Source organism: Aphidius gifuensis, linkage group LG4, assembly GCF_014905175.1.
Source record: "Aphidius gifuensis isolate YNYX2018 linkage group LG4, ASM1490517v1, whole genome shotgun sequence".
NCBI classification, from domain to species: domain Eukaryota; kingdom Metazoa; phylum Arthropoda; class Insecta; order Hymenoptera; family Braconidae; genus Aphidius; species Aphidius gifuensis.
In genome coordinates, this window is record NC_057791.1 from 22,824,282 (window position 1) to 22,846,432 (window position 22,151).

The 22,151-nt window shown below is 23.5% G+C and overlaps 3 protein-coding genes across 3 annotated transcripts; all 3 read right to left on the minus strand.

Annotated features, from left to right (window-relative positions):
• Positions 1–16,350: 16,350 nt before the first annotated feature.
• On the minus strand, positions 16,351–17,303 carry LOC122855767 (crustacyanin-A2 subunit-like). The gene is made up of 4 exons (XM_044157355.1): positions 17,164–17,303; positions 16,961–17,094; positions 16,680–16,853; positions 16,351–16,579 (listed from the first exon to the last, which is right to left on the minus strand). The coding sequence occupies exons 1-4, from the start codon at positions 17,269–17,271 to the stop codon at positions 16,405–16,407; spliced, it is 591 nt and encodes a 196-aa protein (XP_044013290.1). The 5' UTR covers positions 17,272–17,303; the 3' UTR covers positions 16,351–16,404.
• A 292-nt stretch (positions 17,304–17,595) lies between these two features.
• Positions 17,596–18,504, minus strand: LOC122855768 (crustacyanin-A2 subunit-like). Its single transcript, XM_044157356.1, has 4 exons — positions 18,379–18,504; positions 18,123–18,256; positions 17,827–18,000; positions 17,596–17,752 (listed from the first exon to the last, which is right to left on the minus strand). The coding sequence occupies exons 1-4, from the start codon at positions 18,484–18,486 to the stop codon at positions 17,602–17,604; spliced, it is 567 nt and encodes a 188-aa protein (XP_044013291.1). The 5' UTR covers positions 18,487–18,504; the 3' UTR covers positions 17,596–17,601.
• A 273-nt stretch (positions 18,505–18,777) lies between these two features.
• Positions 18,778–19,736, minus strand: LOC122855769 (apolipoprotein D-like). Its single transcript, XM_044157357.1, has 4 exons — positions 19,623–19,736; positions 19,431–19,564; positions 19,054–19,227; positions 18,778–18,966 (listed from the first exon to the last, which is right to left on the minus strand). The coding sequence occupies exons 1-4, from the start codon at positions 19,728–19,730 to the stop codon at positions 18,816–18,818; spliced, it is 567 nt and encodes a 188-aa protein (XP_044013292.1). The 5' UTR covers positions 19,731–19,736; the 3' UTR covers positions 18,778–18,815.
• Between the last annotated feature and the right edge of the window lie 2,415 nt (positions 19,737–22,151).

The window sequence follows — 22,151 nt, forward strand, 5'->3', positions numbered from 1 at the left end:
GGGAACGTGTAAATTCCTGCGTGTGGTCGTGGAGGACTCTCGCACGGATTCGATTTAAATATCAAAGGCGGCTTAAATCTGACCTATACCACGTTGAATCATGTTACCTAACAATACATATACACAAACACATATGCATCAATATAACATACATAAAATTATTCATATACATACATATATTTATGCAAATAAATCATAGTGTATATATGTAGACATAATATATGCACAGTGTTTATCCATGTGTACACAACGAGAGTGTCTGATGCCAATGAAAAAAAAATTTAAAAAAAAAAAAACTCCACCTCCCTTGTCTTGCTCGTCCTCCCAATTAAGTAGCAATTTTTTTTTGTTTTTTTTTTTGTATAAATATATCCAAATAATTTCCAACGAAATCACGGGGAGGAGAAGTTATAAATGAAATAAAAAAAAAAAATTGATTGCAACGAATATATGTACATAAATAATAATAACATGTATATAAAATTTAAAAAAAAAAAAAAAAGTTATATATATATAACAAAGTTGTAAAAAAAAAAAATTGAAGATTAAAAATTTTTTAGAGTTACTGTACCTTATTTGCCGATAATCATGAGTAAGTCACAAAGAGGAAAGGGAGGTTTCGAATGAGGAGAAAAGTGAGGTATAGTTAGGGAATACCGCCGATGGCTATTTTAGTGGGTGGAAAATTATACGGCGGCTTACACAGTCTCTAAAATGGGCAGCTCACTCCGGTTACCAACTATTATTATTTATTTGAGGGGGAAATCGCGGGTGTGGACAAACAAAAACAACTATATTTTAATATTATATATAAGCAAAAAATTATGCTTTTTTTTTATATTATATATTTTTAGTTATTAATTTGTTTTTTAATTTTTTTTTCTTAGTTTATATCATCAAGGTAATCAAACGTAGCTCGTTAACGTATATGTATTTTCTTCGACTTTATAATAAACTGTGAAAGTCAACAACAATAGTCAGCAGGCAAAAAGCACACTCTTTTATTTGAAAACGAGAATCATTAAAGGGATGAGTAACAGACCCTCCGCGAATATTTAAAAAAAAAAAAAACACTTTTTAGCTTTTGATTGAGGCGTACCTTTTGCCGACCGTAAAACCTTATATTCTCATTCGGTTTTTTTTATTTTTCAAATATTATTTTACGTATTTATTTACTTATTAAAATTTAAAAAATAAAACAAAAAAAAAAAAAAATTATATTATATATATAAAAACAAAGCTTATTATTACTAAAAAGTGTTTTTATTTTTTCTTTTGTGTAAATGTGTTTTGCGTTTCCTCGTCGACAGAGGAAGGCTCAATGCGCCGGCTTTATACAGCATTTGCACGTTTGAACGTTAAAATACAAGAAGAATGCATTGTAAATAAAAAAAAGAGTTAAAAAATTGGAGTTAAAAAATAATAATAATATAAAAGAAACAACAGTTTGCAGTGTGTAATTTTGCGCCAGCTTAGGAAAACACGTCGGCCACCCGCGTGCCACTTGCGAATGCATTTAAAAATAGAAGTGCACACGGGGCCTAGTGTGGCGCAGTCTTGTATATACATATACACACACATTTATACTTTTAATACATACTGTATATTAAAATTTTAAATGATAAGTTTTACATATTATTATTTATTTGTCATTTGCATTATTAATTTTTCACATTTTATTTTCATTAATTTTTATTATCTATATTTCAACTCATCAATTAATGTTTAAAAATATTAAAAAATTTTTTTTTATAATTCTCATTGTATTAAGGATTAAAAAAATGTAAATTCCCTTTTTGTTAAATTTTTTTTTCATTGTTTTTTTAATAGATAAATCGAAACAGTTCTCAAAATTTTGGCCACATTTTCATTCAAAAATTAGACAAATGTCCATTGAAATATTCGAAAGAATGAGTTCAAATTAAAAAAAACTCTTTTAAAATATTATAAACTAAATTATCATTATTTTCCAAAAAAATATCAAAAAAAAAATATAAATTTCAATGATTTTTAAACACTGCGAACAAGCTTTTTCATTAATAATTCAAAAATTTATAAACTCTGTATTTGGTATAAGAATTGTTCTAAAGAAAATTTTTATTTTTCTTCAAACAAAAAAATAAAAAAAAAAAAACAAGAAAGAAAGAGATTCGAAAGACGTAAATTACATCTGACTATCGATTCATCAATCTATATAGGTATATATATATATCGAAAGAAGATCCCCCGGGCGAAGAAAGAATTCGCGACTCTTTTCGCTGGATCGAGATAATACTACCAAAGATGTCGATGCATTGAATGTCTGTATTTTTTGGAGTAAAGCATGTGGAATTTATTTAACTTAATTTTTATTTATATTTTTATTTTTGACTTATTTTATGCTTTATTTTTTTTTAAATTCGACAAATTGCCTATCATAAAGATCAAGCCAAGCCAACTTGAACATTGAAAATATATTTTAAATTGCAGTCAATGTGATATGTATCGTTGGTGTTTTGTAAAAATAATGGGATAAGATAAAATTTTTATAAAACCAAGTGCGTGTATCATCAAGTGATCGGCATCATGACACTAAAGAAAATAATGTAAAATAACATATCGACTTAGTAAAATTTATATAGTTTAATATACTTTGATGGTATGAGTTTGTTCATGTTGGCTTCTGGACTATAGCAATTATCCTTAATATGGTGAGGGCGGTCTTAATAAGGAGCCAAACTTTCGGCTTATATATACAACAACAACAACAACAACAACGACAACACAGGACAGTTGGTTATATACTTGTCTGTATATATATATAAGATAAAAAGAGGGTGTATATGTGAAGGGGTAGAAAGAGTAACCAAGACAAAGATAAATATATATAAATTTTTGTGAAAAAGAAAAAGAAATATCAACTGACGATACAGGAGGTCAAAAATGCACTCAAAAAATTGCCGCCAATTTGAATTGCTAATGCAGTCAACGGCGGTGTGTGTTCATGCTTCTATATAACTTTTTTTTTTTTTTTTTTATTTCTCTCTTACTTGGCTTATTTTACTCCCTTATTTATATATTGTATTTGTATGAAAAAAATGTGTGTGCGTGCCTTTGTAAATGAAACAAGTATTAGTAGATGCAAGGTAAATCTTTTGGGCCCATTTGATTGATTTTCAGTTCAGTTTGTGCAAACTGCAGTTTGATGTGAAATTCAATTAAACTTTTATGAAATATTTTGAATTTACAAATAGTGTTTGGTATTTTTGATTATATTTTAAACTTTGTCGGGTTTCATGATTATTTGTGGAAAACAATGGCTCACGGTAGCGGTATACCTCAACGTGTTGTTCGATCAAAACCAAGGGGGCCCATTTTGCTGACGAGCACCACTCCATATAAAGTTTTAGTTAAAACTTTTTTTTTTTTTCTTTTGTATATAAATTCTTTATTTTTTTTTCCGTCTCGTTGATTCTTGATATTTTTTTTTTTATTTTTTGCTCATCTTCGTAGACAACATACAACGAAATCGATACAAGTTTCAAAAAAAAAAATTTATAAAAATTGCACAACATTGTATCGAAAAAATAAAATGAAAAAAAAAATATTAAATCAAAAAAAGAAGAAGTTAAAAATTATTTTAAAAAATCAAATTTATTATATATTTTATGTGCAGTGTTTAATCAAGGTTAATAAATAAAAATTTTTCATTGAATTATAAATAATACGGAAAATGATATTACCATTCTTGTTATGGTATAAAATATGCGAGAGTTAATGAGAATTCCATCAAGTGCTACAGCTGCTGTTCGACCTCAAGTATAAACAAAACGACAATACCACTCTTAAACTCTTATAACATATACCATTTATTTATATATATTAAATATATTTTATATAAAAAAAAATTTGTGATTGTATGTAGCATAAAATGAGATAAATTTCATGACTACTTTGTACGTTTGTCGTGAGAGATATATAGTAAACTAAAACAAGGAAAAAGAATCTGCAACATACCAAGAGAAGATACCAGATCCAGTCTTTACAAGGGCTTACCTCCTTGGCGTGTGATCTCCTTTCATTGCATGTGCATATGTGTATTCATCTCTGTGTATCTCTTTTTTTCTCTATACATTTTTTTAAAAATTTTTTTTCTCATCATTTTTATCTCTTTATATATACAATACTATAATAAACAACGAATGATTAACGTTAACATCCAAAAATGTTTACATTAAATAACTAAACTCAGTCTTAATTTTGTATTTCAATTTATAATCATTTTTTCTTTTTATTTTTATTTTTTTTATGTTGAACATACTTTTTATAATAAAAATATGAATGAAATATTTAATTTTATATTATACATATTTTTAGAATATATATATGATTTTTTAATACTTATAAAATATCTATCCTTTTTTTTTTTTTAAATTTTTTTTCCATATGTTTAATCTTTGTTTAATTTTATTTTTCATTTTCTTATATACCACTAAGTACATCCACAAAAAAAATAATAATATTTATCCAATTTATATATGTGTGGTTTATATATATATAGAGGCTACAAAAGTCTCGATGCCGACAAGTCGAGACGCGCCTCTTCCGCCAATGGTATTGAGCCTTAAAAGGACATTTGTCCTGTCTGCTATATTGGGTAACTCGAGTCAACTCGCGGGCGCGAGCAAGAAAGGGATAAAATTGCAGGTACTTGAACAGAAGAAAAAATATATATAATATATAATAATAAATAAATAAAATTAAATAATAATAATAGCCAAGAATCTCATGTGTGTGTTTGTGTGTGTATAATACAAATGAAAAAATGAAAAAAAAAATTTATATATAAATTTTTATATTGATGTATAAATGTTGTGGTGTTTTATTTATTTTTTTTTATATATATAAAATAATAGTATCTTGTTTTATACTTGACGAGTTAGTGAGTGTCCGTTATTATGATTCCGTATGGCACTTTTGGCATATTGTATATCATGATTAAATTGTACGACTGAAGAATAATATTGTTATCGTAACAATCAGACTGTGGCGACGGTCGTCGCACCCACATTAGTATTGTCAACGAAAATAAAAATATTATATATAATATATACATGTATACAGACACATATTTTCAAGGGATAATACACACCCTTTAATATAACAATATATATATTAACATTATTACATTGTATTTTATATTGAAGCCTTGCAAAGCTATGCGTGTGTGTATTTTTTATTTTTTAAATTTTTTGTTATGTGAATAATAAAATTAATATAAAAATAAGGTTTTATTTACAGCTATATTTGAGCTGAGAATATATACACAATTTTCCTGTAATACCTTATAACTTTGCGACGTATTTTAATAGTCGTTTCGCATCGTTGACGCCGACGTCGTATAGTACGACTAGTCGTAAAGATTTCTGGCGCCAGTTTTATCCCCCCATTTTCTTGGCGGCTTCAATGAGGGATGAGTTATTTATCTTGACACCCTTCGTCTGATGTTGACAATTTAACTAAATATATTTATTTCATAAAGCTTTTGATCAATACTTTCAAAGGATCTAATATTATAAAAGAAAAAAAATTTTTTTTTTTCATATTTATTCAATTTTTTTTTGTTTAAATTTAATTAAATTTAATTATTTAGGGTAATTTCTTTTTTTTTGGGTATATTTATGAATAGAATAATTGAAAATTTTTTATTTCTATAATGTTTTTTTTTATGTAGAACGAAGCTTTGATTTTTGATTTTTTTTTCTTCGAAATTTTCATTGTTTTTTTATTTTTTGAAAATTAATTTCTTGATTATTGATTGACGGTATTATTTTCTATTGATGGTAAATACACTCGATTGATAAAATACCAACTGGGGTAAATATTAACTGGTAATTTAGTTTTCTATGAAAAGCTCATTGAGCTTTTTTTCACTGTAAAAATATATTAACAAATCGATCAACAAAAAAAAAAATATAATTAATTAATTGCCAAGTGAATGAAATGAATTTTATAATTTCAAAATATATTAATATGTATGTAAAAGCAAAAAATAATGAAAAAGTTATTAAACTTTGTATATAAATATTCATGATATATTTAAGTTAATTTTGAGAATGTAAATGGTTTGGTAACAGATTCACTTCCCGAGGCATTCTTCCGGTGTTTTAACAAAATTTACCATGACTGATTTAACTCGAGTATCCTATACATATTTTAACAAGCCCAGTAACCACAAGAGAATTGCCTATTACGTATAAACGATTGTTATGTATCATGAATACATTAACTGCATGTAACCATCATAAAAATAATATAAATTTTCATTAAAATATCATAAAGATACTAAATATAAAAAAATATATAAATAAATATAAAAATGAGATTTTTAGTTTGAAATGCCTCAGGGGTTAAATACTTTTAAATCCATACAACTTATTTATCTTTCGTTGTAAAACGTGATTTTGCAAATATTTTGATAAAATGGATATTGTGGTTTATATAATAGAGCATGAGAGAGAGAAAAAAAAATAGAAAGAGGGTGAGGATGAGGATGAGGAGAAGAGCTAGTTGTCATGTTGGGTGGTTGCAAAATTCAGGGTGGTAATGATAAAAAAAACAAAAAAAAAAAAAGAAACAAGTTTTTAAATATTATATATATATATATAAAAAAAAAGGTGGAAGGGAATTGAAAACAAGGGGGTTTACATTGATACAATGAGGATGGGTTTGGCCCTCGGGATTTTAACAAAGGCGGAGCAATAAAATTTTCAGTATGCGCGCGCGATATTCGTTATTATATACTTGAGGTTGTTTTAATTAAACTTGTAATGTTTTTACGGCAAATAAGTTTGTTATGATATTTAACTTGTATATATATATTTTAGTGTGTTTGTCTATCTAAGATTATCGTGTTTGCATAAAGCTCGATTACCACTTAAACTTCTTGTTGGATATTATTTTTATAAACATAATATTGTTGTTGTTATTGTTTTTTTTTAATTGAGATTTATGTTTTTAATTTTTAGAATTTATTTTATTGAATTATTGGTGGTTAAATATTTTTATTATTACTATTATTATTAATCATGCAAAGATGTGCTCGAAAGCTTAAAGCTTTTTTTCTTTTTACAAAAAATTTTTTAGAAATTGATTTTATGTGATTTAAAATTTGAGAAATAGAAAATGGTTTGTTAAATTATTTATTGTTTATTGTTTAAAGTGTATTTTAGTTATTTTTTTTTGTTTATTTAAAATTTTAAAATAAAAAAAATGAGAAAGTAAAATAAATATTCGAAATAATATATTTTATTATTATTATAAATTTTATTTATATTTTATTTTATTTATTTATGTAATTATTTATTTATTCACTCATTTATTTATTTAATAAATCAACATAAAATTAAATTTTTACAATAAATTCAAATTGTCATATATATATTCCATTTGTAAAAAAAAAAAAAAAACAACAACAATTAAATAAATAATAATAATTAATAAACAATAAATAACAATAGATATAATTTTTATATTTATTTTTGAAACACTTTAATCCACACACCAATTTTTTATTTAAAAAAAAAAAATGAAATTTCGATATCTACAAAAAAATAAATAAATATAATAAATAATAGCAAATTAATAACAATAAATATATTTTAACAAATGATATATCTATATTTAAATATAAAATATATGAGGGTTAAAATAAAAGAAAAAACAACATGTGCCTTTTAAATGTTGAGTAGTATTAAAATTGAGAAATATAAAATATGGACTATAGCCCTTTGTGGTGTAGAGGTAATGAGACGCTTTCAATGCCAGCCTCAGGCCACCTTCTTCATATGATTATATACAATCTATATATATATTATATTTTGAGCTTCTGTATACATATATGTACGCGATAAATTCAGCTACGTTATATTTTTAAAGATTGATGCTATAGCACCCATAAAAAAATCTCAAAACAAAATAAAAAAATAAATGTAAAATATGAAATTTTGAAATACTTGAAATGTTTGCCATTATTTTTCGTATAAAGCAGTTTGGTTAACTAGTTTTGTCACTTGTTCAAGCTATTCCCCATCTAGACCACATCATAGTCATAACGTCCGCCAGTTGTAAAACAATTCAGAGTTAACCGTCTCGGCAAATGACTTTATTGCTATTATTGACTATTATTATTTTACATTTTGTAAAATACAATTTCTCTTCAAACCCTTTTATTTTATTTTTTTTACAACAATATAGTTTATATATATTGTTTAATATAAATTGCATTTCATCGTTGTCGCCGTCGCTATTTTACTCTATAAATTGTTGAGATAAAAAAAATATATATAAAGCCTTTTAGAGATTGAAAACATCAATTGTCGTAGATCATTTTTCTTTTGCAGGTATTATATAAAAATTTACTTTTTTCTTTATTTTTTTCTTTACTCATAATTCTTAACTTTTGTAACTCATAAAATACTTGGTTTTTTTTTGTTTTATGTAATATTTCATTTTTAAACGTCAATATATTTATTATTATTTTAAGAAAATTGTATTTTAATTTTTGTTTTATTTAAAAAATGATTGTATAATTTAAATGTGTATATAACTATTGTGTATAATTATTTTGTGTAGAAAATATATGTGTAGAACTTTGCGAGTTTAAATAAAAACGTGTAGAAATTAAATGTGTTGAATTATTTGTGTATAAAAAAAAATGTGTACAATTTTTATGTGTAAAAAATTTGTGTGTAGAACTTTACGTGTTGAATTTAAAATGTATAGATAAAATTTATTAAATAATTTGTGTAAAAAATAAATGTGTAGAATTATTTGTGTAGAAAATATATATTTCGAATTTTACGTGTTGAAATTGAAATGTGTAGAAGTTAAACGTGTTGAATTATTTGTGTAGAATTTGTGTTGGGCTTATTTCACATTGTGTACAATTCAAAATGTGTAGAAGGCTTTCGGTAGAACTCGCAGTGTAAAAAAACATCAAATTCATTTTTTAAATTTAAAATAAATTTCAAAAATTAATTTTTAATTTATTTTTAAATTTTTATATTAATTATTTTTTTAACAACATTCTAATAAATATATTCAAACTATTATTCTTTTTTTAAATAAAAAATTATTTTAAATATTAAAAAATTAATTAATAATAGTTTGCTCATTAAATTTATAATTAAAATTTGCTTATCACAAATTTCTAGATGATTGCATTGAAATTCAATGAATGTAAATAGTTAAAATCCCATCGAATTTAGCTTATCATGTAACAAGAAATTTTGTCGTTTAGCTGACAATGCTTGTTCAATAATTTTTAAGTAAAAAAGCTTTTTTTTTTTTTTCAATACATATTGTTATCTATCTTTATTACATTCAAATATATATATGCGAATTGAAACAGTATATATAAAAAAATAACAAACGGCGCCAATGAATAACTGCATGGATAGCAAATTTTCTCAGATTGAAAAGCTTTTGCTGATGAAATATGGGTCAGATATATAACCAAGTGCCAAAGTAACCCTTTTTCTGTGCCGATGGCTTTAATGGAATTAGTATTTAATAGTTTAGGGTTGTGGGATTGTTACGCTTAACATTTTGAAGGCCTTTTCATTTTTTTTTTTTTTTACATATAAAGGGGAAGTTAACAGATATAGTTACTCTTCAGCGAGATGGAAGAACGAAAAGCTCTAAAAACTAAGTGGATTTACTCTCATACATATTTTTTTTTTTTTTTATGATATTTTTGCACTTAAATCAAAACTATTGATGAACACTTTTTTTATCATCATAGCATATTTTTTAATAAAATTTAATTTTGAATTGAATCCTGGACATGGATTTATTTTTTATAAAATATATATTTGTTTTTGGTTTTTTGTGCTTATTGATTGACTGTTTTTATTTTACAAAATGTAGATGGAAATTTATCAATAAAAATACAATCATGTTGCTGGGTCAAAGTTTAAATTTTCCATTGAATTTATGTATTTTGATATGTCTTTGAAAAGTTGGTTATGCTATCTATAAAAGCTACTTGAGTGCAATTTTCAATACCATATTCAAATAGTTGGAATAACAAAGTCTTGAAATTTTCAAATAAACGCATGCTACTGTACTTTATTAATATGGTATATAATAAAGTTGAATTACACCAATATAAAAAATTTAAAAAAGAAAATAAAGAGCTTAATAAATTTAATTTACTTTTTGATTTATTAATTTTATGATTTTTTATTGAGATTAAATAAAAATTTTTGAAGAAAAAAATATTCAGCGTAAAATAGGTGTAATATATAATGGAAAATTTCTAGTCGTTGTTGAGGTCGCGTGTGGCGAACAAGTCGCAGGAAGCGTGTGCTTTGGTAACGATGACAAACGACGTTGGGGCATGCTGATGATATTTATGCTAATCTTTGCGTCCTCCGTCGCAACGATGAGTTAAAGAAACATGCTACACAAAATGCAAACGTCGAGAAGACGTACGTATAACCCTCATTATTCCAAAAATAAATAATAATAAATAAATAATAATTAAAGGAATAAATAAAAAATGTAAATATTGAAAATATTTTTTACTTTATTTCATTCAATATTTCAAAAAAATTAATCAATTAATTATTTATACGAAAATTTAAAATATTCAATTTTTATATTTTTATTATTATTATTAAATAAGCAATGATTTTTATTTTTATTTCGTTTTTTTATTATTTCATTATTAAATATGTGCTGAAGAAATTTTGAGCTTTTTTCTTTTAATAAGAAATTTTATTCATTTTATTTAAAATTATGTCAAATTTTTTTTTTTTATTTTATTATAGATTTTTAGATTGTTATTATATTATCAATTTTTAAATGTTTTTTTTATTTTTTATATTTGATGAGTTAACATAAATGTGCTAAAAAAATTTCGAGCTTTTTTTTTTTATGAATAAAAAATAAGGAAAATAATTTCATATGAAAAAAATTATATTTTCATAATTGAAATATACACTCTTGAATTTAAATATATAAAATAATTATTAACAAAATAAATAAATAATTCAAAAAAATTAAAAAAAACTTGTTTATTTTTAAAAAAATTACCAAAAATTTCGAGCTTTTCTATCAAATAAAATGTACATTAATTAAAATAACAAAAAAATAATATTTTAAATTAATATAAAACAAACTTAAAATAATTAAAAAAAAGACATTCAATTCAGTAGAAAAAATAAATAAGTTAAACCTTAAAAATATATCAACATAAAAAAAAAAACTAATCAATTATTTATTAATACAAAAATCAAAGTGTATACACAAATATTTATTGTATCGAAAACATGATTAATATCATGCAATATACATAAATATTATTAAAGAAGAAAACTCTCGTCGCATGATATAATTTGTGCTACTTTGTATTCGCCCTAAACAAAAAAAAAAAAGAAAAAAATAATAATAAATATGAAAAAGTCGGTCTGCAAGTTTCACACCAGTAGAAATATGTGTACCCTAAGAATATGGATCGGTTCTATAACAATATTGCCATACGCATTCATATATATACAATTCAAATATATATATCATGCTAAATATCATATATGTATTTCATTGTTTCCAAGTTTCCACAATCCATTTGTAAGATTAAATTTGTAATGCGGATTCTAGACGACAACTGCTGGCTGCCTAGACGACACACAACTACGTCATACACTCACAGCACATATAAATCTTGTCTATATATTTATATATTAAATATTATATGCTTTTCAATTGGCATATGCCTTTATACAACACACTCTCTTAGACATCCACATTGTTTTCATAATTTTATCATTACTTTGGCTATTTTTTTTTTCCTTTTTTTTTCATCGACAAATATGTTTTTGTATAATTAAATTATCAAATAATTTGTTATTTAAATTTTTTTTAAATAATACATGAGAATTGTAAATTTATAACAAAATTATTTATAAAATATTTTTTTTATTTATTTAAATTAAAAGCTTATGAATTTTCTGTTTTATATTTAAATTATTTTGTTGTTTTGGGAACAAAATAAATTTAAAAAATATTTTTAAATTTATTTGTTTATTTATTATAGACATTTAAAAAATTGATAATTAATATTTATTTATTGTTTATTTGACATGAATATATGATGGTATTGATCAAGCTCAAATAAAAATCAATTAAATAAAAAAATGGGAATTTTTGAAACCGTCAAAGAGGGGTAGGGGGTGGATTTTAGCTGTTTTTAATTTTTCTGGCTATGATGGAGTTGAGCTATCCTCGTAATTTTTTTTTTATCAAATTGTGTAGGACCTCAGCAAGTCTAGAAAAAAAAATGGGAATTTTTGAAACCGTTAAAAGGGGAGTAGGAGGTGGATTTTAGCTGTTTTTAATTTTTTGTCTATGATTTTAGCTGTTTTTACTTTTTCTGACTATGATGGAGTTGAGCTATCCTCGTAATTTTTTTTTCATTAAATTGTGTATGACCTCAGCAAGTCTAGAAAAAAAAATGGGAATTTTTGAAACCGTCAAAAGGGGAGTAGGAGGTGGATTTTAGCTGTTTTTAATTTTTTGTCTATGATTTTAGCTGTTTTTACTTTTTCTGACTATGATGGAGTTGAGCTATCCTCGTAATTTTTTTTTTATCAAATTGTGTAGGACCTCAGCAAGTCTAGAAAAAAAAATGGGAATTTTTGAAACCGTTAAAGGGGAGTAGGAGGTGGATTTTAGCTGTTTTTAATTTTTCTGACTATGATGGAGTTGAGCTATCTCTGTAATTTTTTTTTCATTAAATTGTGTAGTGCCTCAGCAAAAATTTAACATTCTTGAAAAAATTTAACAAGAAAAATTCATTGAATCCCCGTATCATCTTGAATAAATTAAAAATAATTATTTGTAAAATTTAAATAAAAGTAAAATATAAAATTTTCAAACAAAAACAATAATTTAATATTGAACAACAACGATAATCTAATAAATTTGAAAATAATATTAATAAAATAACAATAGAATTGTTGAACCCTCAGAATTTCCTACATGTCCGTTTGGTTTGTTGGCTTTTCTCGCATTGTTTTAGACGAAAAGTTTTACTGTAATTTGTTGTTACCTATTGTATTCACAATTACCATATGAATTAAAATAACCATAAATATATATATAACTATGTAATAATTATCCTTTCATATAGAGCACCTTTAGCCATCGGCTAAATACTATTTTTCACGTCTACTCTATACAACAATAAAACAATATATTATACACATATAAATTGACACTAATTGTTTCATATATTTATGTTACAACAAGTGCTCTAAATACAAGATAATAATTTAATTTTTTTTGTACATGTTAAAGTGGTTTATAACATTTGCAAAACACTGGTAACATCTAGATACGTGTTAATGCTGTTGTTATGCTCCATTATGCTCTTGTCCCATCAACTATCTCATTTTTTTACACACATCATTTAAAATTATATTTTTACATAATAAATAAATTTTTATTTTTTATAATTATATTTTATTAATTATAAATACAAGGGGGCGGGAAGGGGGGTAACGAGAACTGTAAAGAAAAACAAGAAAAAAAAAACAAAAATTAATTTTTCAAAAAATATTATTAACATTTACTTAAACAATTATTTAATAATAAAAAATATTTTTAAAATTTTTAAAATTATGTCGACATTTTACCCTAAAAGTTTGTGCTTAACCCAAAGTTCCCCTATTTTTATTATTATTTATTTTTCATTCAATAAAAATACATATTTAAAAATTTTTTTTTTTATTTTTTCGATTATTTAAAAATAAATAATATATTATCAGTCATATTATTTATGAGCAAGATGCATCTTTAAAATTTTATCGCACGCACAGAACGAATCACAGTGAAAATTGATAAAATATCATTTAATTCCCTCCCCCTCCCTACCCCCTCCTAACAATTTAACTTTACGTCTATAGCAAAAGCGTACGAAGATAGCATTACTAATTTATTTAAATGGACTTATCTTTACGAAAGCTCCCCGTGATAGGAATGTAAATTGAAATGACTTTACTTTTGTCTCTCTTTGTCACTTTGTTTTTTTTTTTTTTTTTTGATATTTTATTCTCTCTCTCTTTGCGTTACTTTTGAATACAGCATACACCAAATCAAGGGGGTAATGGCACGAGCAAGATAAAGATATTTTATTGCCTTTCGCGGTTGGACATATTTGAGCAGGTTCAAAATATCCTGCTTATACATTTCAATTTATATATATCATTTTAAAAATCTTTTGTAATTTTTTATTTATTTCATTAGTTTTTTTTTTTAGGCTTTTTATTCAGAAATTTTTTTGTCAAAAGAACTACTGTGCTGTGCAAATTGCGATGCTGTGTTCATAGATTATTATGAATTTTTAAAAAAAAATATAAATGATAATAATAACAGAGCTGAAGAATAATTGAGGCAGAACAAATGGACCTCAAAATGAAATGAAAATGTCAAGTCCATTGTCAGTTTTATTGTATGAAAAAAATATCACTGAATAAATCAAAATATAACTCAAAAATTCTCTTCCGTTTTTTGGTATTTTTTTTTTCTTTTTTTTTTTGCGACAGTTACTTCCGTTTTTAATCAGTGTGAATATTTTTTTTTTTTAAATTTTCATTGTGGATATATTATTGTTTACAGTGTAATTGACATTGTTTTGTATTTTTTTTTTTTAAATAAAATTTATTGTAAAAATAATTTTTGAAAAGTAAAAAATAATTTTTAACTTGGTGTGGATTTGTTTGTTGATAAAATATATTTAGATATAATTTTTTTTTTTGTTATTTTTATTTTTTATATATCGAGGGAAACGATGTAGTCATCTTTGAGTTTACAATGTGTAGTACATGAAAGTTAATGTCTCGTAACGGGCGCCGTATTAGCATGTCCGCATCAAATTTCAGTCGGCACGTGCATTCGCGTACATTTTTCTCGTTCTAATTCTTGTTATTTTTTTTTTTTTGTGTAGCCAATTTTTCAAGACTGACTTAAACCGTATCAAATTCACCGGTCTGTCCCCAATGTGACATTGTCATTACATCCTTTTGATAGAAGGACACAAATTCGTTACACTTTATGCCTTGTATATATTCTAAATAGAACATACTGACTATGTGGGAAAAATATATACATGAATTTTTATTTTATTATTTTTAAAAATTGTGAGCAAGTTTGTTCTCATATATCTTCAACTAATGAAATCAATATGCTCGATTTCACTCAGTCCCATGAGACTGCATACAGATAAAACTGATTCATCCTGTCTTATCCAATTATTTATAAATTATTTATTTGACAATATAGAAATTTATGTTTTATAAAATCGTAAAATTTATTTATTGGAAATATTATAAACATTTATAAAATTAATTAAAACTTGAACCCATAAATTAATTTCAATTATTTTCATTTTTTTTTTTTTTGCAATTTTATAATCATCAATGAAATACGTTTAAAAAAAAATATTTCTAAATTAAATTTTCGTTAGATTATGCTTCTATTATTTAAACAACACTTGAATATTATTATCCTAAAAATTTTAGAGCTTTATTTCAACTATGTTCATTTTTTTTTGCAATTTTATACCTCCCTTGACAAATTCATCAATCATCATTTTTCGCTGCAGGTTATATTTGTTAAAAAAAAAATATTTTTAAATTAAATTTTTGTTAGATTATTCTTCTATTATTTAAACAACACTTGAATATTATTATCCCAAGAATTTTAGAGCTTTATTTCAACTATTTTTATTTTTGTTGCAATTTTATATTTCTTATGATAAATTCATCAATCATCATTTTTCGCTGCAGGTTGTATTTGTTAAAAAAAAATATTTTTAAATGGAATTTTCATGAAATTATGCTTCTATTATTTAAACAACACTTAAATATTATTATCCTAAAAATTTTAAAGCTTTATTTCAACTATTTTTATTTTTTTTGCAATTTTATATTTCTTATGATAAATTCATCAATCATCATTTTTCGCTGCAGGTTGTATTTGTTAAAAAAAAATATTTTTAAATAGAATTTTCATGAAATTATGCTTCTATTATTTAAACAACACTTAAATATTATTATCCTAAAAATTTTAGAGCTTTATTTCAACTATTTTTATTTTTTTTTGCAATTCTCATGACTCTCAAAACTCATGACAAATTCATCATTTTTCGCTGCAAGTTATATTTGTTAAAAAAAAAAATTTTTAAATAGAATTTTCATGAAATAATAATTCTGTTATTTAAACAATACTTGAATGTAATTATTCATACTAATTTTCATTTTATAAATCATTAATTTAAATCACTGGAATTTTTTAAAAAATATTATACAAGTTTATATATTTATTTATTTGCTTAATTCTACATCATTTACAATTTTACTATTATTTTTTTTGTGAATAAAGTATATGTGAATTATCAACACTTGTACAAGTTTGATTAACATTTATAAATTCATTAGTTGGAATATTATAAGAACTCAAAACACTAACAGCATGATCAAAATGTTCCGATGAAAGTGTTGGTTTTCTTGAATCAATCCATCCAAATACCAACCAACTAAAAAATATAATAATTTTATTTTTAAAATCAACTTTTGCACATGTATATCTTTTTTTTCCATGATAATAATTAATTAATAATTAAAAATTACACTTACATATTATGGTAAGGTATAAGACCAGCTCTAACTGAATAATTTTCATAATCAGTGTCCAAAACAGTCATGGTTCCAAGATCATCCAATTCATTATCTGGATTACGAATAATAAATTCTGATGAATCATTTTCTTTTAACAATGCTTCAACGTAATATTTATTTACATCTTCAGTTCTAAAAAAAATCACCAATCGATCATTAAAAATTTAAAATATTTAGTCAAAATTTAATTCACATTATTTTGTTGACAAAAAAATTTAAATTATTAATAATTAATTTACTCTGCACTTATTCCATTTAAAAATAAGCTGAATTTTTTTGATTCTTCGTTTAATTCAAAATTAATTGTTGAACATTTTTGATCGTACTCAAAGGCATTTGAAATTTTAGATATTTCATACCATAAGCCAGAATACTAGAAATTCAAATTAAATTTTAATTAAAAAAAAAAAATTAATTTTCAAATATTTAAATAATAATTTACCGCTTTTTGATTGAAATTTGATATTTGATTAAATTGAGGCTTTTCGTAGACTATTAATTGTCCAAATGAATTGGCGAAAAAAAATGATAAAAATAATATCACCAACATGATGAATATTTTCGATAATTATTTCCTCAAAAATAAAATTGAACTGGATGATTTTAAATATACAACGTGTCTTTATATATCAAAAATTTTATCCAACATAAATTATAAATCTAATTTAAAATTAAAAATATTTATTGAATAATTATTTTTAGATATTTATTTTATTTATACAAGTGATATAAAAATCCGTCGAATTTTTTCGATTTATTTTTCGAATAATTTTACATTTATTGATCGAGACATTATGCTAAACAAAAATTAAAGATTATTTGTTTGAATTTATGAATTTTTTTATTTAAATTTACATTTTTAAAATGACCTAAATTTGCTTTATGTATTGATAATATTTGAACATGTTTGTTCAACTGGTAAAAGTGCGCCAATTGGAGCATTATTAGCACTTAAAATTTCAACTGCTTTTTTATAATATTCAGATGAAAGTGTTGGTTTTCTTGAAGTGATAAATGCAAACATCCATGAACTGTTGAAAATAGAAGAAACTGTTAGACTTGATTATTGTAATTAATGTGAATTAAAAATAATAAAATTTATTACTATTCACGAAGAGGTATAATGCCAATCCAAACTGCATAATTTTCATAATCCGTGTCTAAAATATAGATGGTTCCAAGATCAATTGGTGGAACAATTGGATAACGAAATGTAAATGCTGATTGTTGATTTTCCTTTGGTAAAGCTGCAGCAATTGAATTACGATATTTTTTAGTTCTAAAAAAATAATTAAAAAACTTTATTAATATTTCTATTTCGATTTCCATTTCGATTTCAATTTCGATTTCGATTTCGATTTTTGAAAATTATTTTATGATTTTTCGTATAGAAAAACATACATTGTATTAATTGCATTAATTGTCATTTTGTAAGATCCCAATTGTTGATTCAATTCATACGTAACAACTGAGCATTTATCACCGAAATCAATGACATTTGGAATTCTAAAAATATCATACCAAATTCCAGCGTACTGAAATTTAAAGGAAAAATTAATCCTCCAATATTCCTACTAATTAAATTTATAAAATAAAATTAACTAGGCTTTGTTCAACAGTTTATTTATGGATAAATAAATAAAGTAAAATAATTTACCGCTGTTTTATTAAAATTTTCAATTTGATTAAAATCAGGAACATCGTAAACTTCAATTTGAGCGAAGGAATTTGTAGCAAAAATCGATAGAAATAATATCACCAACATGATTAATAATTCAAGCAATTATTGGAGATAAAAAAAATATACTAAAACTGAATTTAGTTATAAATATACTTGGCTTTATATGTAAAATAAAAATTATCTTTTTCGATTACATGTAAATAATTATTGACAATATTTGTTTTTTATATTTATTCAAGTGGTAAAAGTCTACAGTATTTTTTATTATTATTTTTTGATTTATCAAGAGGATAAAATAAATTAACAAAATTAATACTAGTTTATTAAATATAATATGTAATTATTTATTATTTTCAATTAACATTTTTACAGCGTTTATGTATTTATATATTTTTTTTTTCGAAATAAATTAATTATGCATTGACAATGTTTGAACAGGATTGTTCGACTTTCATCATTGAGCTAACTGGAATATTGTTTGCACGTAAAACTTGACATGCTTCTTCATAATGTTCAGGTGAAATTGTTGGTTCTCTTGAATCGATCCATGCAAACGTTAACCAACTGTTGAAACGAAAAATAATTTTTTTTTTTAAATAAAATTCAATAGATAATTAAGATAATAACCAAAAAAAAAATAAATTCATTTACAATTTATGAAAGTTGATAACACCAGCTTTGACTCCCCAATGTTTATAATCAGTGGCTAAAACAGTCATGACTCCAAGATTAACTGGTGGCTTGATTGGATACCGAAAAGTAAATGATGAATGTTCATGTTCTTTTGGAAACAATGCAGCAATTGAGTTGCGCAAAAGTTTTGTTCTAATAAATAAAAAAAAAATCATTATGAAATTAATTTATTTAAATTGAATAATATATCAATAGTTTAACCTATTATTAAATATTTAAATAATTTTATTAAGCAAAAATAAATAGCTGTTAATAATTAAATTGACTAAAAATTAAATAATGCAATTATTTATCAAATATAGTTTTTTATTTTTTTATTTATTTAATTTACTTACGATGGATTTACTGCATTGAGAATCATCGTGTATGTTCCCAAAGGTTCGTTATATTCAAGTGCAATAGCTGAACATATGTCATTGTACTCTATAAAATTTGGAATCCTAGAAATTGTATACCATTTACCTGCGTACTAAAAATAAAATTATTAAAATAAATTATAAAAATTCTAAGTGGCTTTTTTTTCATACCGCTGATTTATTAAAATCAACTAATTGATGAAAATTTGGAGCTTGGTAAACTGGAACTTGTGCAAAAGTATTTGCAAAAAAAATTGACAAAAATAATATCAACAACATGATGAATAAAATAAAATTTTTAAACTAAGTTTAATTTAAAATTCAACAGGCTTTATATACCCAAATATAATATCATATTTTTAAATTAAAAAAGTAATTATATAAAATATTAAATAAATTTATTGATACAAGTGAAATATTTTGTTAATTTTTGGTTTTTTAATTAATTTTTACAATTTATTTTTGAGATTTTATAATGAATTATTTTTGAATATTTAATTGAAATATTATATTGTGCTAACCAGTCACTTGTAATAAAAATTAAATAAAATTATCTCTCATTAACAAAGTTGGGGTGAAATTAATTTAATTTAATTTCCTCACTTGTATCAATATAAGGTTCCTTTTTTTTCTCGATATTATTACATAAATATATTTGAAATTTAAAAATACGGTATATAAAGACAAAGCATCATTTAAATTTAGTATAATAAATTATTAAAAATATTTATAATGTTGTTGATATTTCTTGTGTCATTTTTTTTTTCAATCTCTTTTGCACAAATTCCACTCTACCAAACTCCCAAATTTATTCAAATAAAAGATTTCAATAAATCAGCGGTATAAAAAAAAATTGAAAAATATATTTTAAATAATTAACGACACGTTTTAATTTATTTTAATAATTTTTTTTTAGTATGCAGGTACTTGGTATGAAATTTCTAGGATTCCAAATTTTATAGAAATTAATGAAATATGTTCATCGGTTAAATTTGAATATAACGAACCTTTGGGAACGTACAGCTTGGTTCTCAATGCAATGAATCCAACGTAAGTAAATTAATTAAATAAATAAAAATGTAAAAAAAATTATATTTAATAAATAATTGCATTATTTAATTTTTATAAATTAAAATTATATAATTTAATTTTTGGTCAATTTAATTATTAACAGCTATTTATTTTTGCTAAATAAAATTATTTAAATATTTAATAATAGGTTAAACTATTGATATATTATTATATTTAAATAAATTAATTTTATAATGATTTTTTTTATTTATTAGAACAAAAAAATTGCGCAATTCAATTGCAGCATTATTTCCAAAAGAAAATGAGCATTCATCATTTTCCTTTCGGTATCCAATCAAGCCACCAATTAATCTTGGAGTCATGACTATTTTAGATACAGACTATAAAAATTATGCAGTCAAAGCTGCCGTTATGACTTTTCGTAAATTGTAATTGATTTTATTTTGAGCTTTAAAATGAAACATGAATTTATTATTGAATTTTTATTTATTTTTTGTTTCGTTGAACAGCTATCTGGTGTTTGCATGGATAGATTCAAGAAAACCAACAATATCACCTGAACATTATTATCGTGCTATTGATATTTTACGTGTTAATAAAATTCCACTGGGTGCATTCGTACAAATAGAACAAACTTGTCCAAACATTGTACGAAAAAAACACTGAAGAAATGTATGTTTAAACAAAAAAAAATGTAAATATATAAATTTAGGTCGTTTTAAAAATGTACATTTATTAATAAAAAATTTATAAATTCATTCAACTGGTATTAATATTACGAGGAATTATCAATTTAATTATTAAATTAATTTTATTTTTTTTTTAAGCTGTTGCAGGCCGTATGAAATTTAATGGAAAAATCTCATGAAATTAATTTATAAAATTTTCAATATACGGTCCAATATAACGGTGAGTCAATCAATATTTTTTTTTTAAATTTTTAATTGTTTAAATATTCCAAATTCACGGGGCTATTTATGGCTGGATTTAGGGACACCGTGATTACGAAATGTAGCGTTAAAAAAAAACAAGTACTATAAATACTACATGACAACAATGACTACACTATTTACTACATTTTAACTACATTTTTAAGTTTTTTATTATTATCAATAGTATTATATATTGAAAATAGTAACTGTACAATAATTATATACGTATGACCTGTATTTTTTTATTTAACAACCATTTATATCATCCCCTAATTAAAAAAATTCAAATACAAATTTTTTTCGATTAAATTTTAAATATAAATAAACACTTTTTAAATAAATATAATAATAGCTTCTTCAACTTGAATCTTGCCTAAAAGATATTCCATTTAAAAAAAAAAAAAATAAAAAAAATGATAATTAATTTTGATAATGAATAAACATCAAATAAATATAAAATAAGAAGCTTCTTCTTTGAATCTTACAAAAGAATATATTTCATTTAAAAAAAAAATAAAAAGTTAATACCTAAATAATATGAAAATTTGGCATATAACAAAACAACGTGTGAAGATTTAAAATTGCATCAACTACTTTAAGGATACGGCCAGAGGGTAAGTATTTATCGTTTCGACGAACAGAACAAACATTTTAAATAAAAAAAAAAAAAATAAAAAGGAAGTTGAAAGGTTCAAGCTTACCACCCTATTGCTTCAAGACCACCAATGCATTATTC

Excerpts from the sequence above, each read along its gene's own strand:
- LOC122855767 (XM_044157355.1), bottom strand. The coding sequence starts at position 17,271 with ATGTTGGTGATATTATTTTTATCATTTTTTTTCGCCAATTCATTTGGA. Across the intron at positions 17,095-17,163 it reads CAAATTTCAATCAAAAAGCG|TATTCTGGCTTATGGTATGA; the intron begins GTAAATTATTAT and ends TTGAATTTCTAG. Across the intron at positions 16,580-16,679 it reads CTTATACCTTACCATAATAT|TTGGTTGGTATTTGGATGGA; the intron begins GTAAGTGTAATT and ends TATATTTTTTAG.
- LOC122855768 (XM_044157356.1), bottom strand. The coding sequence starts at position 18,486 with ATGTTGGTGATATTATTTCTATCGATTTTTGCTACAAATTCCTTCGCT. Across the intron at positions 18,001-18,122 it reads ATTAATGCAATTAATACAAT|AACTAAAAAATATCGTAATT; the intron begins GTATGTTTTTCT and ends TTATTTTTTTAG. Across the intron at positions 17,753-17,826 it reads ATTATACCTCTTCGTGAATA|TTCATGGATGTTTGCATTTA; the intron begins GTAATAAATTTT and ends TATTTTCAACAG.
- LOC122855769 (XM_044157357.1), bottom strand. The coding sequence starts at position 19,730 with ATGTTGTTGATATTATTTTTGTCAATTTTTTTTGCAAATACTTTTGCA. Across the intron at positions 19,228-19,430 it reads CTCAATGCAGTAAATCCATC|AACAAAACTTTTGCGCAACT; the intron begins GTAAGTAAATTA and ends TTTATTTATTAG. Across the intron at positions 18,967-19,053 it reads GTTATCAACTTTCATAAATT|TTGGTTAACGTTTGCATGGA; the intron begins GTAAATGAATTT and ends TCGTTTCAACAG.